The sequence below is a fragment of the Canis lupus genome, chromosome 14 (assembly GCF_003254725.2).
Source record: "Canis lupus dingo isolate Sandy chromosome 14, ASM325472v2, whole genome shotgun sequence".
Classification (NCBI taxonomy): domain Eukaryota; kingdom Metazoa; phylum Chordata; class Mammalia; order Carnivora; family Canidae; genus Canis; species Canis lupus.
This window is the reverse complement of record NC_064256.1, coordinates 22,956,822-22,982,687: the sequence shown is the minus strand read 5'-3', so window position 1 is coordinate 22,982,687 and position 25,866 is coordinate 22,956,822. Positions and strand designations below refer to the sequence as shown.

Here is a 25,866-nt window from a genome sequence, read left to right as displayed (position 1 = left end):
CTAGTCTTCACCATACTTTACTACTTCCTGAAAGTATTTTATTTCTTCAAAATGCAACACCTGAAGTCTTCTGTTTAACAAAAAAAAGTAATAGTAAAAAACAAACAAAAAACCCAACATATTCTCAGATACTAATCTGAAGTGGTTAGAAAAGTTCAGTAGTTCATTTACTAAGAGTAACAGACAAAGTATATAAACTAAGGAATTGTCAAAATGGATGCTAACAAAATTTATTGAAATTTTCATTAAGATGCCTCAATAAAATACAGGTTCTTATAAATTCTTAGGGACTGAGACACTTAAATCAATTATTCAAACAATGTGTCTTTATATGAAGTGCTATAATGGCAAACACAGAAATAAATTTCATGTTAGAAAGCTCTTGTCAGTGGTAGAAAGAAGTCCAACAATGCAAAAAAAGTTGTATTAATGTGAAGCTTAAAACAAAAAAAAACTTACAAGCACACTTCACTTCATTATTTCTTTCCCCACTTTGTGATAAAGAACCTATTTGGTGATGTGCTTATAGGTGGTTAAAGCAGGAGGGAAAAAGCAATGAAAGACTAAATAATGAAAAAATTAAGTATTTCACTAGAAGTAGTGTGATTGTCCATCTTCCAAACTGGTAAATGTCTGAGAATGCAAATACTAACTCAGACAAGATATATAGTCATTCTGATCACAAATAAGTTTGCTTACTTAACTAAAAAAAAGACAGGCACTTTTAAAAAATTACATTTCAATATAAAATTTATGCTTATACAGTTGTATAATTCTAGTTCTACTCTTAATAAAGGATAAAACCCTAACTTTCTATGTCAATTATATTGTTAAAACTATCTAAAAAATCAAGTTTGTTATCAGCTAACTGTAGGATGACATTCAAGAGCTGTCAAAAATATTTAAGATATTTTATTTTAAATTATACAAAATACATCAAAATATAGTATTTTAGGCAACAGACATTTGAAAATTTTAGCAAGACTAGATAAAACTATCTTAAAGGAGTCCTGTCAAACAGAAATTAGCTTACCAATACTCCATCATAAGATCCTGTCTCACTTGTCAGAAATGCAAACATGACACACAGATACGGGTTATTTAATTGTAGTCGTAGAGTGCTGCACATTTCTCTCCAAAGAGAGTTTTTCTCATCCGTATAACCCGATAAAGCCATTGCTACCACATTGAGATTCAGATCACCTGCACATTAAAAACAGTCAGCTAATCAAAGTGATCAAAAGCTTCATCCCCCTCTTCCAGTTCTTAAATCACAAAGTAAAGATCAGAGGGTCATGTTTACCTACAGCAAAATAAGCCCACTAGAATTAAGGGTTTTGATCCAGACTGGAATATTTGGCAAGGACCACAAGCAACATTTCCATTCTTATAAAACTTTTGCCCATATTACTAACCCTGTCCAGGACGAGCACATCTTTAAATTTTCAAGTTCTCATTCCAGGCAAGTTGCTATACAATGTTATTATTTAGGACCGAAATGGAGAAGTGATGCCATTCTACCAGAATCACTGTCAGTCTTATCAAGTTCATTTATGTGGACATATTTCAAAGCACCAATAGTAAATATTACTGTACCTCAGTACTACAATTTTCAAAATCACTTTCTTTTCCTACTCCTAAATATATAATGCATATACTTAAGTGTATGTTCTGAAAACCAGTATTTCACCATTCTTATCATAGTATAAGACTTTATTTTTCTAGGACAAAATTAATTACCAGTATTACCATAGCATTGTATTTAGACATATTTTCAACAAAGTATTTATCAATAGTCTATTAAACATTAGTTCTTAGCAGTTTAAATAGTCACTAATAAGCTGCTAACCTGGTAGTCAACCCCATGGACTACACCTAGGTTTCTTCTAATATAAGTTCACCTTCAAGAGAAAATTAAATTCACCTTTAACTTTTACTCTTTAGTATTTTGTACATTTATTATAGCAGTGTTCTTATTCTGTTCCTGGGTCCTAATCATTTTCTTTCTTTTCCAAATAAAAGAGCATTTCCCATTTTATGGTATTAAATAGCCTTGTTCTTCATTTCTATAAACACTTTCCTCAAGTTGCTTTGTGCTTGCTTCCTCTGCCTACTCTATTAAATTGGATTTAAAGTCTTTTAAGATTAACAGCAACCACTACCATCACAACAGAGAAATATCTTCCTGAATCCTGCTCAAAACAATTTATTTCCAGGTAGAAGGAACATATAAATCTTTTCTTTAGTCCTTAAAAACTTATTAAAATCACTGGAAAGATACTTTTCCCCCTACTGATATATGGGTGTTTAAATCTAACACCAAATTTTCCACATATACATGACAGGGAAGTACCATGCTCCCAGTTCATATCAAAATCATAGTTAGAAATGGCTTTAAATATCAACTCTTTTTTTTCATCATTTTATCTTCTATTGTACTCTCAAATAAGGAAGATTTATGTTGGAGCAAAAGTGAAGGAAAGAGGCCAATCTGGGCAAAACATTAGATTTTCAACTTCTTATTGCAAGTAAATAATTACAATTAATTTCATGTTTTTCTCTATGGCACAACAGAACTGTAATGATTTCAATATCAAGTAAGAATTAAGCATTCTGATTATCAGAAATAATTTGCTAGGTGTATTAAACATCAATAGCTATATATATCTTAGTTATTCAAGTGAAATATCCCTGATAGTAAAAAAACTGAATTTCTGGATTGAGATTTATTTGCCTGAATATTCTCTTACAAAATATCAGAGTAAAAACTTTATCACATTTTGTATTTTCTTCCTTTAAAAAAAAATTAAATGGAAACTATGTTTATTTACTTATTTATTTTGGGGGGAAACTATGTTTAAATCACCAGCCTCAAGTAGAAGCATTTTTGCAGATCAAAGTGTAAGTTTTATAATAATCTACATTAGTCTAATAGTGTCATTTAGAGTTTCCTAAAAGTCAGCCAATAACCATCTAAAAGATGAAATAAAAACTCTCAAATGTTTGCCCTAAGAATGCTTGCAAAATGAAGTAGTCCTAATCTCCAAGAAAATACATTTTCAAAAATCTGTGAACTATGTTTAAAAGAAAATGCATTAAAAATGGATGCATTTGAATATTCACTATATTATTATTAAAATGGCAATTAAGGGATGCCTGGGTGGCTCAGCAGTTGAACTTCTGCCTTTAGCTCAGGGCATGATCCCGGGGTCTATGATGGAGTCCTAATCGGGCTCCTTGAGGGGAGCCTGCTTCTCCCTCTGCCTGTCTCTGCCTGTCTCTGCCTCTCTCATGAATAAATAAATAAAATCTTTTTTAAAAAATGGCCCTTAAGACACATTTTCTTCTTTACAGACATAAATCAAGGCATAAACAAAAGGAATGGGCTAATATTTACTTTCATAGATACAGTTCTGTACTAATTTGTCTTTCAAAAAAATTTACAGAAAAATATTGACTAAATATTTGAAAGTTATCAGTATCTTTTCTTTAAAGAATTCTAAAAACTGCAATTATCTTAGAATATAATAACCTAGTACCTTTCTCTGAAGATGCCCCTTCATTCAGGATTTGGATTGCTCGTCGAATATCCAAGTTGAACAATGCCACAGCAGCAGCTCTCTCCCACTCCCCTTCTTGCACAAGAGAATTCAAAAATGGCCCTACATCTACATCTGTTCCTTTCTTTATCCACCCACAAAGCTGTAAAGCTAAGATTCTCTCTTCATTTAAATTCTGAATATCACTTTGCTTATCCAAACCGCTCCAATTATGTCTGCTGCTTTCCACCATTCCTAAAAAGAGAAGCATTTTTATATTAGTTGTTTTTTTATTATTTTTTAAAATATATTTAAAAAATAAGTCCATTTTACACAGAGATATTTCGACAGCATGCTTTGAATATTTGGCTACTTAACCACAAATTCGTGACACCATAAGTGTAAAATATGCCACAAACAAAACATACTTTACATGTTGTTAAATACAACAGTTCCTTGAGATACCAAAAAAGCTACTAGAACAATTAATGCTTGATGGGCTGAGTCACTGCTTCAGAGAAGCCTCCCTGACCACCTAATCTGAGTGCACCTGTTATTATCTAATGTGACTGTCTCCTATACTTCCTTCAGAACTAATGTAAGTTCTTATATTTTATTAATTTTCAGACCTATCTCTTCTCCTGCTAGAACATATGCTCCAAAAGGGGAGGCGTCTTGTTCTATTTGAAAGGTTATCTCCAGTGTTTAAGATTCAATAGATTCTCTCTCCTTCTCCATTTGCTACCTCTTTGTATGCATATATGCAAATATATGAAAAAATGAGATCATATATATAAAAGTACTTCAAAAGTTTAAATTAAATACTAAAGCTAAAATACAATGGGAATGATATGAAGTTTTCTTCTTCACAATATCAGAAGACTTTATATTCTCATTTTCTTTTCATAAGGAATTTAATTCTTCCAGCCTTAGATTTCAATCAAGGCAGATGATCATAATGGTACTAAATAAAACTAAAATAAAGATGAAAAAAAAAAAAAAGATGAAATTTGACTTTTAATTGCAACTCAAATTCTTAAATGTTCTAGGACATTTTTTTTTAAGATTTTTTTTACATTTATTTATTCATGAGAGACACAGAGAGAGAGAGAGAGAGAGAGGCAGAAACACAGGAAGAGGGAGAAGCAGGCCACATGCAGGGAGCCCGACTTGGGACTCGATCCTGGGTCTCCAGATCAGGCCCTGGGCTGAAGGCAGCACTAAACCACTGAACCACTCGGGCTGCTCATTCTAGGACATTGTATCATCAAAACTGTCATTGTAGAATTACCTGTTATTTTTCAGAAAAAACTGAATTATGAATTAGGCAGCAAGAATGTCCAACATTACTAACATCTTTTATTAGGAGTAACTTAGAGTAATTCTACATTTATCCACTTACATATAATACAGTTATTATACCTTTGTAAATAACTAGATCAATAATAAATAGGTTTTAAGAAATAATTCAACTTGTCTGTGGTAGGCAGAACTGTATAAAATGGTCTCCACGATTCTTGCCCCCTAATAACCACACCCTTGCATAATCCCCTCCCCCCTTGAGTACAGGTGAAATCGGACTTGCTTCTAAATAACATTAGTACAAGTGAAAGCATTTTGCAGACGTAATTAAGGTCGTTATTCCATTAACTGAGTTAATCAAAGGGAAATTAATATTGTGTGGGCCTGATGTAACCAGGTGATACCTTTAAAAGAATCCAGGAAATGAGAGAGACTCTCTAGCTGGACTGGAAGGAAAAGCTACTTTGTTGTAAGAAGGTTATGTGGTAAGGAAGCACCAGCAGCCTCTGGGAGCTCATGGCAGCCCCTTGTGACAGCCAGGAAGGATACTTCTGTCCTCTAACTCAAAGAACCAGTTCTGTCAACAACCATGTGAACTGAGATAAGTACTCCAACCACAAGAAGCCTAGCCAACATCTTTATTTTAGCCTTGTGAGACCCTGAGCAGAGGATTCAGTGAAGGCATGCCCAGACTCCACAGACCATGGAAATGGTAAGATAATAAATGCATAATATAAAAATTAATATACTGTCCAAAGTTGACTTTTAACTACACTCATCTGATCAAGGCATTAAAGAAATGAGTACAAGCAAAATTGAGAAAATATTAAAAACTGAACCAGGGGATGCCTGGGTAACTCAGAGGATTAAATGTCCAGCTCTTGATTTTGGCTCAGGTCATGTTCTCAGTGCATGGAGCACTGCATTGGGCTCCACTCTCAGCATGGAGTCCACTTGAGATTCTCTCTCTCCCTCTGCCCCTCCCTCCCCATTATGTGCGTGCACTCTCTAAATAAATAAAATCTTAAAAAAAAAAACAACTGAATCAGTTATTTACAAAGCAAACATATACATATATAAATAATGCAAAACACATTATTAAAGTTCATTTAGTCTAAATACATGCACAGAGTAAAATCAGTATATAGCCAAAGTCTGAACTTGCTAAACCTAATTCACACTTTTAAATAGCTTGTTTCATTATATGATGTTAGGCTGTGGCAAAAGCCTACAATATTATTCATGTTAGGACATATTTTAAGCTATATATCACTGCTTTATGTAAAAGTTTCAAGATGAATTATTTGTAAAATTCTGGAAATTTAGAAAACAGTTTAATAATTACACTTTAAATTACTTATTTTTAATTGTACCGTTGAAACCATCGCTGTTTAGGTCAAGGGGTCAGGAGGAGACTTCTGAAAAGTTCTCTTCCCTTAAGACAACCACCTGCCCATTGGAAAAAAAGGAAGCATGCTCTCTATTTGCAACCATGAGGAAAGTTATTCAAGACAAAATCACTTTTAGCTTATGAAAGTGAAATTTTAAGAACTATTAGAAAATAACAAATGATTAATTTAAAACAGGTATATTAGGGGCACCTGGGTGGCTCAGTGGCTGAGTGTCTGCCTTTGGCTCAGGTCGTGATCCCTGGGGCCTGGGACTGAGTCCCGCATCAGGCTTCCAGCAGGGAGCCGGCTTCTCCCTTTGCCCATGTCTCTGCCTGTCTATGTGTCTCTTAGGAATAAATAAATGTCTCTCATGAATAAATAAATAAAATCTCAAAAATAAAATAAAACATGCATATTAAAAATTTAAACACATTACTTTTCTGCGTAAAAAACTTAAATTTAGAGAGAATGGAGTTATTACATTTCAAGTAGAACAAGCTGTAGATATACATAAGGTATGTGCTTTCATAGCTCCCCTATAAATTTTGGATTCAAGTTGAAGACATTAAATGGTAAAAATAACAATTTTCAATAGCTGAACAAAAAGCCTTTTTCAAACTTTCTCACAGCTTAATAATATTCCAGTTTTCTTAGAGTTTTTATTTATAGAAACTGTGTCATGGAATAAAGATCAATACATAGGACTCCAAAGAGTTTTATACTAGGAGGTAGAAAAATACCCTTTAAGTCAAATGTGGTTATTATGTCTGTAATGCCCAGAGGCCTTCCTATCGCTTGATAACTATGTGACAGGTTAATTAGGGTTATCAAATAAGCAATATGATAATATTGTACACTTCTAAATGTACTGTCATTATTTTTAACATGTACATGTTAAATTCATGTACATGAATTTAAAATTTATATCTGAAAAAGATTAAAATCTATTTATGCATGTTATGTAATATTAAAGTGACAAAACTATATCCCCTAAATTTGAGATTGTGCTATATATAAATAATAGAATTGACATTTTATTGACAAGTGTGAGAAACCAGTTTAGACATTCAAAAACATTTTTTAAAAACTGGTTTCAAATACTACACCAAGTAATCAGACACTATGCTACCTGTAGATATTAATTTGTTGCATTTTTACATCTATATAACAAAGCAGTAAAATTATCCAGTGTTTATAAGAACATTTTGTTGTTAAAAACACTTCCTTATTTATTCTATTCATTAAAGTAATTCTGAATGACAAGTTCTCTAGAACAGAATTTACCCCTTAAGTCTAAAAATATTGGAAGGCTGACCAACGTTTATTATACAATTTTCTGCCATCCTAAAACAAAAGAACTATAATTATTAACATCATGAACACTTCTCCACAAGACTGTACAAGATATTCCAACGTTTATTATACAATTTTCTGCCATCCTAAAACAAAAGAACTATAATTATTAACATCATGAACACTTCTCCACAAGACTGTACAAGATATTCCCTTAGAGCATGCATTCTCATCCTGGTTGACTTTCACACTTAGCCCACCCAATAAACTAGTCTCTGTTCCTTTGCTGCTTTATCTCCAGTGGTTCACACCTCCAAGATTTCACCCACTCCTTTCACAGACCTACTACAAATTGTTCCTCTTTCAAAAGAACTACTTTCTTACTACAACTTCATATAGCCTTCCAGAAATCTCACTTCTAAATTTTTCAACCTCACAATCTCTTGGCCCCCCATATTTTTACTTATCAGTCTTCTGTCATTTTCCTCCCAAAGCTCAACAAATGAATCATTCTCTTGCCAGTGTCCCAATTCTCTCCCCCCACTGTCCTTTATCTTCTGGTAAAATAACATTGCCACACAATCCTCCCTTGTTTCTCAAGACCACTCTGGCTCCTCTTCTCAGTGTCTTCTCTCTACAACCTCCCTGCTCCTTCTCAATAAGCAAACCTACTACATTGAGAAAAGAGGAGCCATCGGGGGAAACTCCTCAGTCTCTAGTCACTGAACCTTATAAAACATGTATACCTTTCCCCTTTCCCTCTGGACGGTATGGACAAAGTGTACAGCCTCCTAGCTAACACTAGTCTTTTCACCTGTGCTCCAGATCCGATTCTCTTCTATTTCTAGGATTTTTGCTCTTCACTTCCTTTTCTCTGCATCTTCAACCTCTTTGTGTGGGCTTCCTCACATCAGCATTTAAACTTACTTAAATCAATCCCATGTTAAAAACAAAAACAAAGCAACAAAAAAACCCTACTATGCCTCCAGATTCACTTGCTGCTTTTACTATAAACCTTTTCTCTTCCTTTAGTCAAATTTCCTGGAAGAATTATTTAATATGGATGACTTTACTTCTTCAACCTACTCTAAACTTCTTGCCTACTGCACATCTTTACCCAGCTATCACAAATTCAACTTTCTCCAAAACAAGCTTTTTTTTTCTTCTCAAATGAACTCTTCCTCTGTTAATCCTATGTAATTAATTGGTACCAGTAGTAACCCAGTTTCGTAAGCTATATATATATGTGTACTTTCACTTTACCTTCCATTACCTTTATTCAATCATTAAGTTGTCACACTTTAATCCACATTTATTTAGCTCCTCTACCAGTAACCTTGGTAGGAACACCCTCATTGTCTTGCCTAATTATTATAGCTTTTTTTTTTTTTTAAGATTTATTCATTTGAGAGAGAGAGAGACTACAAGCAGGAAGAAACGGCAAAGAAAGAAGGAGAACCAAAGAGCCTGATGTGGGGCTCGATCCAAGGACCTTGAGATCACCATCCAAGCCGAAGGCAGATGCTTAACTGACTGGGCCACCCAGGTGCCCCTAACTACTGTGGGCATAAGGTCCCTGTTTGATTCTCTCCAATTCATTCCACACATAGCTACACCTATAAGAGACAAATCTAATTCTGCCAATACTCTTTAAAATATTTCCGTGGTTTCTCTTTGTTACAGGATAAATCTCCCTAAATTCTTACCATGATTTCTAAGTCCTGAGTTACCCCATTGCTTACCTTTCTAGTCTCCATTCTTTCCTCATTTCCTCTCTCACACAGTTCCACCAATACTGAAATGTGCTATGCTCCCTCTCCTTTGGGTTAATTGCATATGTTGCTTCCCTATTTGGACCATGCTTGTCTTTGCTTTTACCTTCTCAAGGGAACCCTCTCAAATCTTACACCCAGATTAGGATTCTTCTATACATAATTGTTTGTTATTCCTCATGGTAAATAGCCTAGTTATCTGTCCATACTCTGAAATAGTATTAGAATGTAAACTTCCCAAGAACATGGGTAATATCCACATTCAGTCTCTATGAGGGAAGAGGCTTAAGTTATATCTTATTATTCCAAGGACAATTCTTAGCACATAATAAGCAAATAATAAATATTTGCTCAATGAATAAATTTACCTCATATTATAAGAATTAAAGTAACATGGGGAAAGTAACTAGCATGATATCCAATTAATAGTAAGCATTCAATACATATTATTTGTCACTATCATTAAAATTGCACTGTGAGCTCTAATAAACCTGTGTATTGGATTACTGTGAGCAAGATGGCTCAATGTGTTGACTTACTATGTGCTGAATCATAAGATATACAATTAGAGAAAAAAGTATGGCCAGATAAAAAACTGAATTCCACATGTGCCATCTTTGACAGTTATTTCTTTTACTGTTTACTTTGGGGCTATAGAAACAAAAATATCTAAACCGAAACAAAAAGCTGAAAGTCTAGCAATGAGGAAATCATTCCAATGTAGTTTTTTAATCTGGGTAAAGACCATCCTTGACTCAAGACTTTCAGTTTCTATTGTACCAGAAATATATATACAGATATTCTACTTTTCCTCTTGCTTTTCTTCAGAGGCAGTTTGTAGGTTTTCCCCTAAAATATATCAAAATACAACAAAAACAATAATAAGCCTCAGAATAACTGAGAATGTAATGTGGCCTGAATCCTAGGTTGGGGAAAGGATTATAGTATAATGCACAATTCTATTTAAAAAAAAAAAAAAAATGAATAAGAACAACTGTTCAGTGAAAAACTTAGTTTAGCTCTTCTATCATCTTTATTCTTAAATAGTTGATCAATTTTAATCCTACGTTAACTCATACATTCATTTAATCATCAAGGACTCTCTCAAGTAAGGCTCCTATAGGTAAGGTCATACTTCATGACGTAGTTACCCAGACCTTGCCATCAAATAGCTAAGTCAAAGTGTTTGGGCAAGACAATAAAAAGAGATCTCCTTCAATTATATGTCTTTTCATTTAGCTTTTATAAAAAGCAAAATGCTGTGATAAAATCCAAACTAACCACCAGGATCCTATAACTCATCTAATGGAAGACTTCTCAAAGTGGGTCTTCAAAAAAATAACATTGAATAAGTGAATAGATTTAGAAAGACAGTATACTTCAAAGAACCAAGATATTACCCCCTCCCAAAAAAGAATTAAGGATATAAATTATGCATTTAGAACAACAATTCACTAAAATATCTAACCAGGAACCCCAAAAAAACCAACAGATATTTATGTACACTATTCTGAAGTAGCTAACTGATGGGGATAATGGGTGAAAAATAAGACTACAAAATTATATTTCAGAAAATAAAATAGAATTTTCTTACCTAAAGACGATTTTACAATTGATTTAATTCCTGCATAAACCAATGATCCTTTGTTTCCTGGAGACTTCTGATCCATATCTTCTGTATACTGCTTCATAAGTATTTAAATGCATAGGAAATACTAATGACGATGTATAATAATATATTTCAAAGCTAAACTTACTCTGATTTGGAGCCAATTCATAATAGGTGTCAGCGAAAGTTGGTTCTACTTTATTGTAAAGATATATTTTTCAAAAAAAATATATTTTTCTTCCTTCTATACAATCTGTAAAGCAGTATTTCAAGTTCAACAGTTTTAAATAATTTTACTTTGTAATTTTGGCATTATGTAACTTGCATGTGCATATAAAACATTCAGAATAAAATTTACAGACTGACCTTTCAGCAAACTTTAAGAACATTTCTACCTGATTCATCTCATGAAATTCATAATGAAAAGGATATAGTGCAGGGTATACCAGAGTGACTTGAGCTGTGGGTCTTCATTTCCAGCTAAAATATGGTTTCTCCACACTTGTTCTGTATCAAGTCCGTACCTGGATAAAGCCCGAAGGCGCATCTTCGTTGCTATATCTTTTTCTAAAGAATTATCATTTTCTTCTTCTGCACATTCATACAAATGACGACCACAAGCCCACATTAAAGATGTAATTGGGCTCCAGGCAAGAGATATCCTTTCAAAAACAGTGAAGTCAGACATTGTTCGGTTGGGAGTTAAAACTATCATTCGATTTTGACTTGTTGGATGCCAAGCAAAAGAAGCAATGTAATTGTCACAAGGTTGCACACTTCTTTCAATTATTGTGGGTTCAGTTTCATCTCCAATGGGAGTGGGTGTGTGTTGCATATCATATAATCTAATAATGTTACTATCCCTTGTCAAAGTGGCAAGCAGACCAGTCCTAGTTGGACACCATGCTACTTTTGTTAAGGGCTTTGGTTGCTCAGTTAAAGTCAAAACTGGCTTCTCAAATTTCCTTAGATCCCATATTGCAACCTGACCTTCATAGAAGGAAGCAACACGATCATGGAAGTAGGGGTCTACTGTTACTCCCTGAACAGCTTTTGTATTTACAAACATCTTTTGGCTTGTATTCCGAAGATCAAATATGGCTAGGTTACGATGCATACCAGCAAGGAGAAGTTTCTGGTCTCGTGGAAGCCAACAAAGAGAGAGACAAGCATCATTCTGTCCTAATTCATAAAGAGGTTTTGTTACTAATAATGTTGTTTCAGTTTCACCTGCTGAAAGTCTCACTTTCTCCATAGGTACTATATCAGGAGTATATTTGCTGCAAATATCCCAAATCAGCACTGAAAAATCAGCTCTGTGTTTATCTAGCCCAGCAGCAAGCCAGTTACTATCCAACGGATTCCATGCAAGGGTATTACATTGCCGTGCATGTTTTGGAACAAATTCTTTTCCTATCAAATCTTTGAACTTTGAGTTATGATCTTGACCAAGACTTGTAAGTACAACTCGACCATTTGCTTGTCCAACTGCTAGGAGACATTCAGGATCATAATTGAGATACCAGGCAACACATTTCATATATGGTGTATCTGAATTTATTGATAATAATGTAGCTGCAGAGTCTTCAGATAAACGTAAAGATCCAGCTTTGAGTTCTGAATTCACAGTAGATTCCACATGATAAAGGCTCAGTTCAGAGTCACATACAACAAATCTATCAACTTGGTGTGGTGCCCACAATATATCAGGTTTTGTACCGCTCATGTTTATTGATATGCTCAAAGAGTCCAGTTAGGTCCATTCACTGAAAATCTGTTTAAAAATGAAAAGTTTTAAAATTTTAACAAAATAGAATTCTAAGATGAATAAACTATTGGAAAGTCAGGAAATTCTCTATATGAGTACTGTATTTCTCAATATATTTCTTCTAATTGCTATAATTAATGACCATAATTTATTGATTAAAAAGGGAAAAAGACCTTCCCCCAATCAGATGAGGTATAAGATTCTGAGAACTACATTTTAGCCTTATTTCCCACGATAATTTTTTTAATTGCATGTTACTAGTAATTTCATTAACCTCAGAGTCAATATTAACTTCAGTATGGTGAGCAAATTAATAAGCATCATCTCTTTGAAGGCGGTAAAACTTTAAAGGGTTATGAATCATGTTAAGCAATAGTTTACAGCAGCACTATTCAATAGAACTTTCTGCAGTGATAGAAATGTTCTCCAGCTGTACTGCCAAAAGGGCAGCTATTAGCCACATGTGGCTAACCCAGCACAAGAAATGTCACTAGTACAAATTTTAAATCTTACTTTTCATTAATTTTTAATATATAAATAACCACATGTGGCCACCATAATGGACAGTGAAGATTTAAAGTACAATGCCACTATTAAGACAGAGGTCTCTAGGGATCCCTGGGTGGCTCAGCAGTTTAGCGCCTGCCTTTGGCCCAGGGCATGATCCTGGAGTCCTGGATTTGAGTCCTACATCAGGCTCCCTACATGGCGCCTGCTTCTCCCTCTGCCTGAGTCTCTGCCTCTCTCTCTCTGTGTGTCTCTCATGAATAAATAAATAAAATCTTAAAAAAATAAAAAATAAAAACAGAGGTCTCTACCTCAAGTATCAACAATAAGAAGCAGCCCTATAGGGCAGAATAAACAGTAGCATGTATTGAGCCAAGTTAACTTCTATCCCTAGCTCTGACATATATTAGCTATATACCACAGAAAGGCCTTTGTCATTAGGAGTCCTTTTATTTTCTCATCTACATAACAAGAGTTCGTTTAGATTAGTGTTTCCTAAACTTCATCATGTACCACCTATTTTTATTTAATCTTTTTATTTAAAGTGACTATTTTTAAAATCATAAAATTGATATTAACCTCATTATGAAGTCCATGAATCACAGTATGGTATGTTAAAAATATTTTTTCTAACACACATTAAATTAAATGTGTAACTATTAAAATACTTGATATGCTAACTATATTGGAATTTTTAAAAAATGCTTGTTTTACCTAAAATCATTCTGTTTATGATCAGTGGACATACTGCATTTGGGAAACTGAATTAAGTGATCATTAAAGGCTCTAAAGTTTTTGACTCTATAAACTTTAATATTGACATATGATTTTGAAAAGATAATAGCCACTGAAGCACAAACTAAATACAGCTATGTTAAAGATGGTATTTTAGAGGAGCCGAGTGGTTCAGTGAGTTAAAGTGACCGTCTCAGTTTCGGCTCAGGGCATGATTTCGTGGGTCTTGAGACTGAGCTCCACTTTGGGGCTCCACGTTCAGTAGGGGGAGTCTGCTTGAAGATTCCTTCCCTCTGCCCCTCAACATACTCACACATGCAGGCACACACACACACTCTCTCTAATACATACGCCTTAAAAAAAAAGAGAAAAGAAAAAATGGTATTTTAAAAACAAAAGCTACTTAACAAACACTTAAATATCTGTTTCTAACCAGTTCTGGCTAGAGGTTATAGTCTGGATTAAAAAAGGACAAAGACCTTTAGTATCTTCATGGCAACTGGAATCTATCTGTACAGCCATGGGTTTTTTTGTTTTAATTTTATTTATTTGAGAGAGAAAGAGAATGGGGAGAGGAAAGGCAGAGGGAGAAGTAGACTCCCAGCTGAGGAGGGAACCCGATGTGGGACTCCATCCCAGGACCCAGGATTATGACCCAAGCTGAAGGCAGACACTTAACAGACTGAGCCACCGAGGTGCCCCTCTGTACAACAATGCTTCAGTTCTAAAAAGGTGAAGTTATGGTCCATTCATCCCCTGATCCCCAGTATCAGATGTAGAGCCAGGCACAGCCTCCTAATATAGATACACTAAATAAACTCAGCTCAAACATACTTGCTTTATCTTCTAATCTTGTGAAACTTTCAGTCAAGAATTATCAATCTAGAATTCAATACACTCATACAATTTAGATGACTGGGAAAAACCTCTAAGAATTTTTATACTGGTTTATTTCCTTCCTTGAGAGTTCTGAAGCTCAAGATCAGTCATCTCAAGTATATTTTTTTTTACTAGATCCTCAATTTCTTCATTACTTTGCCACTTTAGGTATGCCTTCCCCAAGCCTACACCAACCCAATTATTTACTCTTTATTCCTCCACAAAGGCTGCAAAGTCTCACATCTCTGATGACTGATTCCACAAGAAATTAAGGTATACAACACGTTTGACTTATGGTGTTAATTTAGCAATTCTTTTACTCATGTGTATACTTAGGCCTTTATGAAATTCATCTTTATGTAGTATCACAGGGACCTTTCTAAAATGCAAGCTTAGTTTATACAATCCCTACTTAAAATCCTCTAATGCTTTCCAAATGCTCTTTGGAATAGAATTCCAAATCTTCAATATAACCTATAAAATCCTAAATGCTTTGGTCTCTACTTACTGCTTTGGCATCAAGTCACACATTTTCCTACTTGCTGTGTTTTAGCCACACACTCCTTCTTTTCAGTTCCTCGAATGTAATCCACCCCCCTTTGCCTCCCATCACTACTACTTTGCAAATGCTGTTCTCTCTGGTTGGAGCATTCTTCCCTCCCTTCTTGGCCAAGTTAACACATGCCAAACATCCTCCATCCCCTCCCTGGTCAGGTTACTTAACTAGTACTCTCGGCGAAAAGTTTTCCTTCCCTTTAAATCATCCTGTCTCTCTTACTAAATTATAAGTGCCACAAGAGCAAGAAAAGTACCTTTTGCTCTCCGTTTATACCTCTGATACCCACCCCAGGGCTAGGCCCTTAGTAGATATTTAAGAATTATTTGTTAAATGCTCCAGCTGACATTTCTCACACTGCTATATCCAACTTTTACCAATCTCCTCATGCTTCCACCCATCATCCTTTCAACTAAAGACTGGCTCCAGTCAAGAGCAAAGTGTCCACTGTCATAACTGGTTCCAATGATGGGTAAGAGCCCACAGTGAGCTACTCTAAGAGAGGATCACTCTAATACCTGTCTTTCATTTATTCTGTCAATATTTATTGGGCATAGTATATGTGCTAGAAACTGTTCTAAATTTTCAGAACATGGTAATGAACAGAAACATAAGTTCCCTGGTTCCTATGGACTAAATTGTGTCCTTCCAAAATTGTTCACTCCCAATCCCCAGTGTGACAGTATTAGAGAAAGACCCTTTAAGGAGGTAATTAGAATTAAATGAGGTCGTAAGGGTAGAGTGCTAAACTGATAGAACTGGTGCCCTTAGAAGAGGAAGAGACAACTGAGCTCCCTCCCCACCATGTGAGGACAGTGAGAAGGCAGCCTTCTATAAGCCAAGGCAAGAACTCTCACCACCACCAGACCACATTGGCACGCTGATTTTGGACTTCCAACCTGTGAGAACTGTGAAAAAAATAAATTTCTGTTGTTTAAGCCACCTACTCTACGGTCTTTTATTATGGCAGCCCAAGAAGAGTAATAAACTGGTCTAATAAAGCCTGCATTCCAATGCTGAAGTTATGTCCAATCTTAAAAAGAATTTAAAAATTTAGGAATAAGAAGGAAGAGGCACTTCATGCAATAGTAGCTAAAACAACAAAAAGAAGGAACAGATACTGACAAGTAAGGGTTCACACACGTCTTCACAGACAACAGAGGAAACCTCTTAAATGGAAGTATCTAGAGATCTGGCCTATCTTATCAAAAGATAAATGCTGAAATAATCACACTTTCAATAGAAGCCTCCCTCTCATAATTTATATTCTTTACATGGATAATCTATAAGAAAACTTGGTGGCACATGTAAAAATCCACTTTAAAAAAATAAAGTGTTATTATAGTTTAAAAAGTCTTTGATTTGCATGACTCTCAATGGAGGACTATAAGCATTTCTTCTGATGTAATTATGCATGTACAATGTCTATATTACCAGCCACAAAATCTGATTATAGTAATTCATACAGAATCACAAAACTGGAGGGAGATTGGTAAAACCTCTCAATTCACATAGGAGTAAAGTGAAGACCAGATGTCTTAGTTCTTCTTGTCCAATATCTCCCAACTCCCATCCTAAATTACAGCAAAAGAAAAAACCAACTACATCACTTGCAAGATGCACTGCAAAATGAAAATACAGAGCCCCCTTATTAAAAAATTATTAAGAATTTCAAAGTGGTGACGACACAGCAATAAACTGTGCCAAGCCCTTTTAAATGATGGGCCTTATGTGACTGCATGGGCTGTACAACCCAAAGCTGGCCCTGAATAGAGAAGTATGTCCCTAAACGCCCTTTTAAGAAATGTGTTTCTTTACAATCCAACACACAGTATAGATGGATCTTGGCTCCTGAACACAGATGAATATGGAATATGGTGAAGAGCAAAGAAAACTGAACCTGGGGAGGGAAGACTTCCAACCACTCACCGGCTAGACTCTAACAAGTCCGTGGATACACCAAGACTATGAAGACATAGAACCCACCCTATTGCCATCTCACAAAGTCGTGACAAACTGAGCTCTTCCCATCACACAGCTGTATCACTAGCAGCCCTGGAAGTTAATGTTTTCAAATGGTGGAAATGTTGAACCGTGGAAGGCGAGGGGGTGAAATCTGCAATAATTACAGCATAATTTACATCCTCACCTTCGAGTTTAACAAGTGTTCACTTCCCATCAATGGTTTCTGAGCAAAGGAAAGCCGTGCTGACTCTGTATTCTTCACCAGAATATAACAGCACTGTCTGACAGAAATACAGTGTTAGCCATGATTTAAGTTTCTAGCAGCCACACTGAAAAAGAGATGAAAATTAAACAATATATTTCATTCAACTCAACATATAAAAAAAAAAAAATACCCCTTTTCCACATATAGCCAATATAAAAAAAGTCATTGAGAATTTTTTTTCCTTTGGTGCCAAGTCTGGTAGGTTCAATGTGCATTTTGCACTTACAGTAGGGCTCAACCCCGCGTCTCTACTGGGCAGCGAAGATCCAGAATACTAAGTGTGCAAGGTGTCCGACTACCCCTTCACATCCTTCTGTCGTTGTCTTCTACCTTTCTTACCATGACACTAACGAAAGTTAGCAAGCAGCTCAAAGACATTTTCAGCCTCTCGATCTTAGGGCGATGCACTGCATAAATTTCCCTTCGGAATTTGTTGAAATTTGTAAAAACTTCAAAATCTGTAAAACGCAGTCATTTGCTAAGCAACTTAGCAATGCTCACGGCACTCACTCGTCAAAGACTTTATTCATTCTCTCATGGAATTTTCCTTTACCCGTACAGGCAGAAAAGACAGCGAGTTAACCGCGTGACAGGCCCTTTAGGAAGGATCCGACCGAGCGCGGGGAGAGCACGGCTCCCTGCTACCCCCGCCGCCTCAGGACCTGAGGCCCCGCCCGCGCTCCACACACCCGGCCGAGCTCCCGTCCCACGCCTGACGCGGCTCCGCACCAACTCGCCGCCCGAGCGGCTGCGCCGCGCACCCCGCGCCCCCGCCGAGGTCCGCCCGCAGCTCCGCGGCTCCCTACTAGGCCCAGCCCGCCGCCCGCCGCCCGCCGCCCGCCGCCCGCCGCCCGCCGCCGTCAGCCCTCAGCGCGGAACGCGACGCCCCGCGCCCCGGCTTCCAGGAGGCCCTCGGGGGCCGTCCCCGCCCGGGCCTTCCGACTGGGCTTGCCCGGGCCCCTCGCGGCGGCCGCAGCGCTCGCCGACCCACGCCCGGGGCCTCCGCCTCAGGAGCGCCGAGACGCCACCCGAGAGCCGCAACGCACAGACCTGAGGAGGCAGCGCGGCCGCCGCACGGCCACTTCCGGCCTGGTCGCCGCCCCTCCCGCCGTGGGAGTCCGCACGCGGGCAAGATGGCGGCCGCGGCGGCGCGACCGGCGACCCGGGCGACCTGGGCGACCTGGGCGACCTGGGCCCCCCGGCCGGGACCCGCGACCCCACCGCGGCGCGCCTCGGCCTTGGAAGGGGAGTCCCCCCGCTCGTGAGCCCCGCCCCTCGGCCGCCCGGGAGTAGCCACGCCCCGGGGGCGGGGCCACTGCTCAGGAGGCCCCGCCCTCCGCCCCAGCGCCCGCGCCCCTGCAGCCTGCGGGACGGTCCCCAGGGCACGGCCTCTCGGAGACGCGTTATCTCAAGTCCTCCAGACACTTCAGCTCGTTTGATCACTTCCAATTTCCGTTGACAATTTATTGCAGGCCGTCGACGGAGAAAGAAAATCCAGGGAATGTGTGGTTCGCCATTTATTCTTGCATTTACTCATTCTACAAACACGTCTTGAGTACCCAGCACATTGCTGGAGTGTTGGGGACGCTAGATTGAACTAAAAATGACTGCGGTCCCGGCAGAAAACAGTGATGCCGTATTAGGGGCTGACACGGTGCTCCGTGGGAGGGCCGCCCCCCTAGTGTCGGGGTGTCAGGAACGCTACCTTGTGGACCCCTAGGCCACCCAGGAAGGATGAATGTGGGATTCACTGGGAAAGGGAACCGTGGAGGAGGCTGGAAGAGAAGAGCCTTCTAGAGCAGAGGAAGAGCAAGTGCAGGCTGAGAAGGGACGGCATCTCAATGGGGAAAACAGTGAAGTATGGGTGGATGAGCAGAGGAAGAGGGAGGAGATCAAGAAGCTGTACCAGAAAGGCATTTGGAAACGAAGTTAGTACGTTTGGGTGGACTTTTTCCTAAAGGCCATGGTGCAGTCATTGAAGGTTTTAAACTAGGCAAGTGGTGTGATCAGTTTTTCAGGGAGAAAAGGGAAGGACGGGGTCTGTATCCCAGTGAGAGATAATGGTAATCCAAACTACCTGTGGGATGGAGAGTAGGGATGGAGAGAAGTGTGTAGGGAATATTTAGAAGATGGAATGAACAGAGCTTAATGATTGGCTTAAGACAGTGAAGGAGAAAAAGGATTCTAGGGTTTTGGTTCCCATTCCTGCCTTCGGAGAAGTGGAGGCTGAAGAAAGGGCTGTACAGCTGCAGGGAGATACCATAGGATGCATCACTTCAAGCACTCTCTTGCCCATCTTCTCAATGGTTCAGGCCCTGGTCCCAAATTTCCAGATCAATAAAAGTCTCTTCCTTATCCGCTCCTACCACAGACCTAGTCTACCCTCAGGAGATGACATTGCTTCCTACTTCAAAAAAAGTTAAAGCTATTAGGTAGGAATTCATTCCCCACAGCCTCCTATTACTTCGCTTTCCCGTCCCCAACATCATCATTCACTCCCATTCTTACCTTCTTCTACTTGACACAAAGTAAGAGGAGAGACTGCATAGGTTTCTCCTCTTCCGGGACCTTGCACCATCAGTTTTCTCCTTTTCTATGTGTCTTAAGCCTCTCCATTTCTACTGCTTCTTTGCCTTCAGCATATGTTCAAATCAGACTCATTTTTGTCCTCACAGGAGAAGGCCATATTGGCTCTCTCCAATCCTACATCCTCGTGTTTTCCCTTGAATTTATTCTTCTTGGGCCTTCATGCCACCCCCAAAACTGCCCTTTACTTGCCTATAGTTGTCTTCCCCTGCTAGAATACATGCTCCACACCCCAGGATTCATTCCATTGCACCTCCACCCCCAGATGTCAGCAAGGCGCTTGGTGAGCCAATTAGAGAGGACAGTTCCTTGAAAGGCCTCCGTTTCAGCTAGGAGTGACTAACTTCTCATCTTAAAAGAGAAGCTGCTTGACGTCTACTTCCTCTTTCCCCTTCCAGCTGTCTGGGATATGGCAAAAAGAAACATGGTATAGAAATGGAGACCATGTATTATGGGAAACAAAACTGCCCCACTAGTCTAAATCCCAGTCTAATTCAGAAAGCTGAGCTACCTCCTCCCTTGGATCAACCATAGACTTCTGCACCATTACACAAGAGAAAACAAACTGTGTTCTTTTAAAAATTACTGTTTGTTTGGACTTGTTAGGGCACTTTGGCCTATTCTCTAATACACAGGAACTCTGCCTTTTTATTCTCTGCTTAATCTCCAGAACCTAAAAAGTACATAGAACAGGTATGTACTCAATAAAAATTTGTTGGATAAATCCTGAAACAATATCTTGCTCTATGCTCTCCTCCAGCTGATATATTTTTCTTTCCTTCCTTTCCCATATAAGCTTTGGTGAAAGTGTATTCTTCTCATGCTGCTACCAATACCTTGCACTCTAGAATCCCTAGAAAGGTAAGTGACACTTCTCCCATTCTACTTGGAAATCCATTCCCCTTCTCTACTAAATGGTGTTCCTTGTTAGTAAACCTGGATTCCTTAGGAGAGAAGCTCCTTGCCATCCATTTCCTTGTGAGTAGTGAACTTGTAGTATAGAACTTTGGATTTCCTGTAGCTCCTGCTGCATGGTATGTATTCAAAAATAGCTACTTAGTGGGAAAGTGCATTGTACTTTGTAGAAGATTAAACTGTGTCAGAGAATTTGGCAGGCTGCCCTGAGGATACACTAGTTGTCTTTATCAAATAGGGATTTTGTGATGGATGCCAGAGTTGCTATAGTTTGGTCTTATGGGTTTCTTGTTTTGTTTTCTTTTTTTAATTTAAACTTTTGTGTCCTTAACAAGATATTGTTCTTTCTAAGCTTCACTTGTATTGTGGCAATCCAGGATAAAATTTGTGTTGTGTGTGTGTGTGTGTGTGTGTGTGTGTGTATGTGTGTGTGTGGTTTTTAAACCAATAAAGGACAACAGTGGAAAAACTGCTCATTTCCTTATTTACTGCTGCTCTTTAGCAGCAGCAGTTCAGTTACTATTGGGATATTCTGTGGAGTCTGTGACTGGCTAATTTGAACTCCTTTTATTTCTACATGCACAAAATAAGTCTGTACCAGAGAGCAAGTTTTGTTTTTAGGCATCAAAGGGAAAATAGGGCCCTGGAAATATGTGACATGGCTTTAGTTTTTACAAAAGTTGTGGATGGGAAAATCTGAGATATCTTAAAATAGTGGTCTTCAAAAAGTATTCAAGCATACTCCCAAATCAGTTTGGTCAATCAATATTCTTATTCATATATTTTGGAGGAGTACATCTAACATTGTCATAATAAATTTACATAGTTCCAAGGATATGATTTTGAATACTTTTAAAATACTTAAATGGTAAATAAAACTGTTGCATCACACTTTAAATGTAGTTCATGAAATTTAAATACTTTAGTGAGAGTTTCTTACAATCATTCATTTAAAATTTTTATGACCAAGCTATTCTTTTAATTGTAGGAAATTTTATATTATTCTATTTTTCTTCTTGATCTTGTATTTCCATTTTACTTTCTACCAGAATTACTTATTTGTTTGATAATCAACAATTATATAGCCTTTACTACGTGACAGATGCTTTATGACATAAGCTCACTTAACACTGTCTCGCTCAGGTTGGGTGTCCTGGAGACATATTTTAAGATGGAGATTAGGACATAGATATTTATAAAGGAGTGTTGGGATCAAGACCTGTGGAAGGAAGGAGGAAGGTGCAGGACTAGGCAGAGGGAGAAGCAGAGCTGTGTAATTCAGTACCAACAAAGACCTCAGCCAATCCATGAGAAACTCTGAAACTGGATTGGCTGTCCAGAGTTATCCTGAGTTGGGACAAGGACCCAGGACTTTATACTACCCCACGGAAGTAGACATGTTTTTGATACGACCTGTCCCTCAAAGGACAAGTGGCTGTGAGTGAGGCAGTTTCCTCTATCAAGGCAATCTCCCAAGATGTCTGACAGCTGAAGACCATCTGCTGACAACTTTCCCAGCAGCTGAAAGACTAAGTTATTCATTACTGAAAGGAGACATCCAGGAGGTGCACCATGGACTTCACCACATCCTCACAATTTTATGAGGATGATACTGTTATTTTCCCCTTTTACAAATGAGAGAACTGAGGCACAGAAATGTTAAATAAATTGCCCAAGATCTCTCCCTCCCCCCCCCCCCTTTTTTTTTAAGCAAGGGAATGAGGGGAGAGGGGGGAAGCAAAAGGGAGAATCTTCAGCAGGCTCCACTTCGGAGCCTGATCCAACTCAATATCCCAAACCTAGATCATGACCTAAGCCGAAATGGAGTCAGATACTTAACTGCTTAACTGACTGAGCTACCCAGTCCCCCCCGCACCCCCCAGGATATCTCTTAAGTGGTGGAGTGAGGTTAGGGACCTAGACAATATGGCCCCAGCATTGTGCTTCTAACCATCAAATGGAATAGCCACTTGATGCAGTTCTAAGTGTTATTAAAATAATTTTTTTAATAAACATTTGGAATTTTATTTAAAAAAAATCACAACCATGAACATTGTTACAGTTAGAGGCCCTCTTAGTTCTCCACAATGATACTGAGCATGCTCACAAGGGTTCTCATCGTTTAGTCTTTAAACAACCATCTTTAAAAGAAGTTTTAAAAAAAAACTCGGCACACTACCATTTAACTTGTTTTAATGTTTCTTCACAAATGGTGAAAAATACTAAAGTACAGACAAGGAATAATCATAATGTTGTGGCCAACATTATAAATATGGAATTATAAATTTAAAACATTTTCTGGTTTAAAAAATAAATCTGGTAGTCAAGACAGCTCTGTGGGGTCTCTGCGTCTAGTAGGGCCGGTCTCTGCGCTCCTGATGGTGCTCGCCTTTATCCATTTTTCTAGGTCCTCCACGCCCGCCTCTTCTTCCTCCCACCTGTTCCATCAAAGGTCCAGGGGGCCCACCAGGACCGCCTCGTCTTCCTCCGCCAAAGCCACCTGGGGCCATGCCCCGGCCACCACGGAAGCCCCCTCTGTCTCCACCGCGGCCACCTCTGAACATCCCACCGGGACCACCGCGGTCCATGAGGCCACCTCTTCCTCCCCGCAGGCCACCAGGGCCGCCTCTGCCACGGTCACCGCCCGGGGGCGGGAAGGGAGGTGGAAGGAAGCCTTTAGGCTTCGGGGCCTTACACTGGTTGCATTCTGTTCTCTAGGAGAAGTTCTGGTTTCCACACCCCGGATTGGAGCAATGCCAGTCCCCAGCTCGGTGCTGGACGTTTCCTCCTCTGGATGGGTTCCCTCGGGAACCCCGGAGTCCTCTTGGGGGAAAGCCACCTCTGTCTCCTCCACGGCCTCCCATGCGACCCATGGGGCCCCCAGGACCTCCTGGGCCCCCTGGACCTCCACGGAGTGGCGGTGGCATCCCTCTGCCCTCATGGGGAGACATACCACCCCGCATGCTGTTCATCGGAGGTTTCTTCCGAGCAAGAGAAACCTTAAGTTTGCTTCCTTGAAAATCTTTCCCATCAAACCACTCCACATCAGCCTTGGCAGTTGGTGGGTCTTCATAGGATACTGTAGCATCACCTTTGGGCTTTCCTGTTTCCTTGTCCAAGTAGGTATGGATCATGGGTTGTCCGGTTCTCTTGTTCATTTTAACAATTCCACACTGCTTAAAGAAGTCTGCCAGATCATCTGGAGTCACATTGTCATTTAAGCCTTGCACATAAATTGCACTGTTGTCAGTCTTCATCTGGATCTACAGGTGGGCCTAGATCAAGATCTGGTCCTTCATCCATGGGTCCACCAGGCTTATTGAAGCTACCTCGCTCTCCAGCGCTGCCCATTCCACCCCGTCTTCCTCCCTGCCCATCTCTGCTCATTCCTCCACGATCTAATCCCCCTCTTCCCCTGCCCCGGTTATCAGGGCCACTCATGCTCTGGTTCTCTCCTGGTCCGGAAAAATCCTCCAGACTCCTGCCCATAAACACCCATGCTACTGGGGTGGTCCTGTAGGAATGAACTCTGCTGCCTGTAGCTGCTGCTCTGTTGGCTATATTGACTTGGAGCCTAGCTGTAGGATCCAGTTTGGGGGGGATAACTAGTGGGTGGCTGCTGCCCATAGCTGCTTTGTTGACCATAGCTACTCTGCTGTCCATAGCTGCTCGGCTGCCCATAGGTGTTCCGCTGAGAGTAACTGCTCTGATCATAACTAGTTGGCTGTGTAGAGAAGCAGCTGGTAGAAGGATAAGATGGTGGTGCTGTGACTGGCTGCATGGGGCAGCTCCCAGGTACCTGGGGATAACTGTAGTTACTCTGTCCATATCCTAGGCTGGGCTGGTTGTAACCCCCTGTGCTAGATTGAGGTTGACTAGTCTCAGCGGGTTTGTTACCATCCTGTGGTCTTGCAGGTGCAGTGGCTGCTGGCTTCTTCCCATAGGCTGGGTAAGCAGGCTGAGTGCCATTATGCAGACTGAGCTGCATAGGAGGCCTGGGTGGTAGTGACCATAGCAGTGGTGGTATCATAAGCACCAGTGCCGTACCCCTGGACAGGCTGACTCTATGCCTTGGGGGCAGTTGGAGTAGTATAACCAGTGGAAGGCTGTCCATAAGAGGTTGCATAGGCGGCCTGCCCATAGGTCGCAGTGGTCTGAGCCTGGGTATAGCTGACATCAGTGGGCTGTCCATAGGTTCCATAACTCTGCTACCCATATGCCTGGGTGTTCTGTGCATATCCTTGAGTTGGTTGGGCGGTGTATGCACTGTAGCCCTGCTGGGCTGCAGCTTGGCTGTAGGTACTGTAATCCATAGACACCATTTTCTCTCCTTCCCTCTCGTTCTCTCAACGTCGGTCTCCTAAAATAATCTTTTAAAATAGGGCAGCCCGGGTGGCTCAGCGGTTTAGCACCGCCTTCAGCCCAGGGCATGATCCTGGAGACTAGGGATCAAGTCCCACATCAGGCTCCCTGCATGGAGCCTGCTTCTCCCTCTGCCTGTGTCTCTGCCTCTCTCTGTGTCTCTCATGAATAAATAAATAAAATATTTAAAAAATAATAATAATCTTTTAAAACAGAAGTGGGCAAACTTTTTTGTAAAAGGTCAGATAGTAAATATTTTCAGCCTTTTAAGTTACACTGGCTCCATCACAACTACACCATTTTGCCATCACAGTGCAAAAGCAGCCGTAGATAGAACATAAACAAATGGATGTGGCTGCCAGATCATCTGGAGTCACATTGGGGGGGAATGTTATGTTACAGGAAACTTTATTTATAGAAAC

At 39.4% G+C, this 25,866-nt stretch overlaps 1 protein-coding gene and 1 pseudogene across 9 annotated transcripts in view; both read right to left on the bottom strand.

Moving 5' to 3' along the window:
• Positions 1-18,817, bottom strand: part of MIOS (meiosis regulator for oocyte development) — a 35,230-nt gene extending 16,413 nt beyond the window's left edge. Inside the window, exons 1-6 of one of the 9 annotated variants that reach the window (XM_049093613.1) lie at positions 18,632-18,817; positions 17,501-17,593; positions 11,339-12,680; positions 10,892-10,990; positions 3,540-3,794; positions 1,034-1,203 (exon numbers count right to left, since the gene is read on the bottom strand). In XM_049093613.1, the coding sequence (XP_048949570.1) occupies positions 1,034-1,203; positions 3,540-3,794; positions 10,892-10,990; positions 11,339-12,632 (1,818 nt within the window). In that variant the 5' untranslated portion in view covers positions 12,633-12,680; positions 17,501-17,593; positions 18,632-18,817. Of the gene's footprint in view, positions 1-1,033; positions 1,204-3,539; positions 3,795-10,891; positions 10,991-11,338; positions 12,681-17,500; positions 17,646-17,920; positions 18,304-18,631 lie in introns of those variants that run through there. The other 8 variants (XM_025471259.3, XM_025471263.3, XM_025471262.3 and 5 more) reach the window with 8 other exon arrangements.
• A 4,441-nt stretch (positions 18,818-23,258) lies between these two features.
• On the bottom strand, positions 23,259-25,462 carry LOC112674863 (RNA-binding protein EWS-like; annotated as a pseudogene).
• Positions 25,463-25,866: the final 404 nt, after the last annotated feature.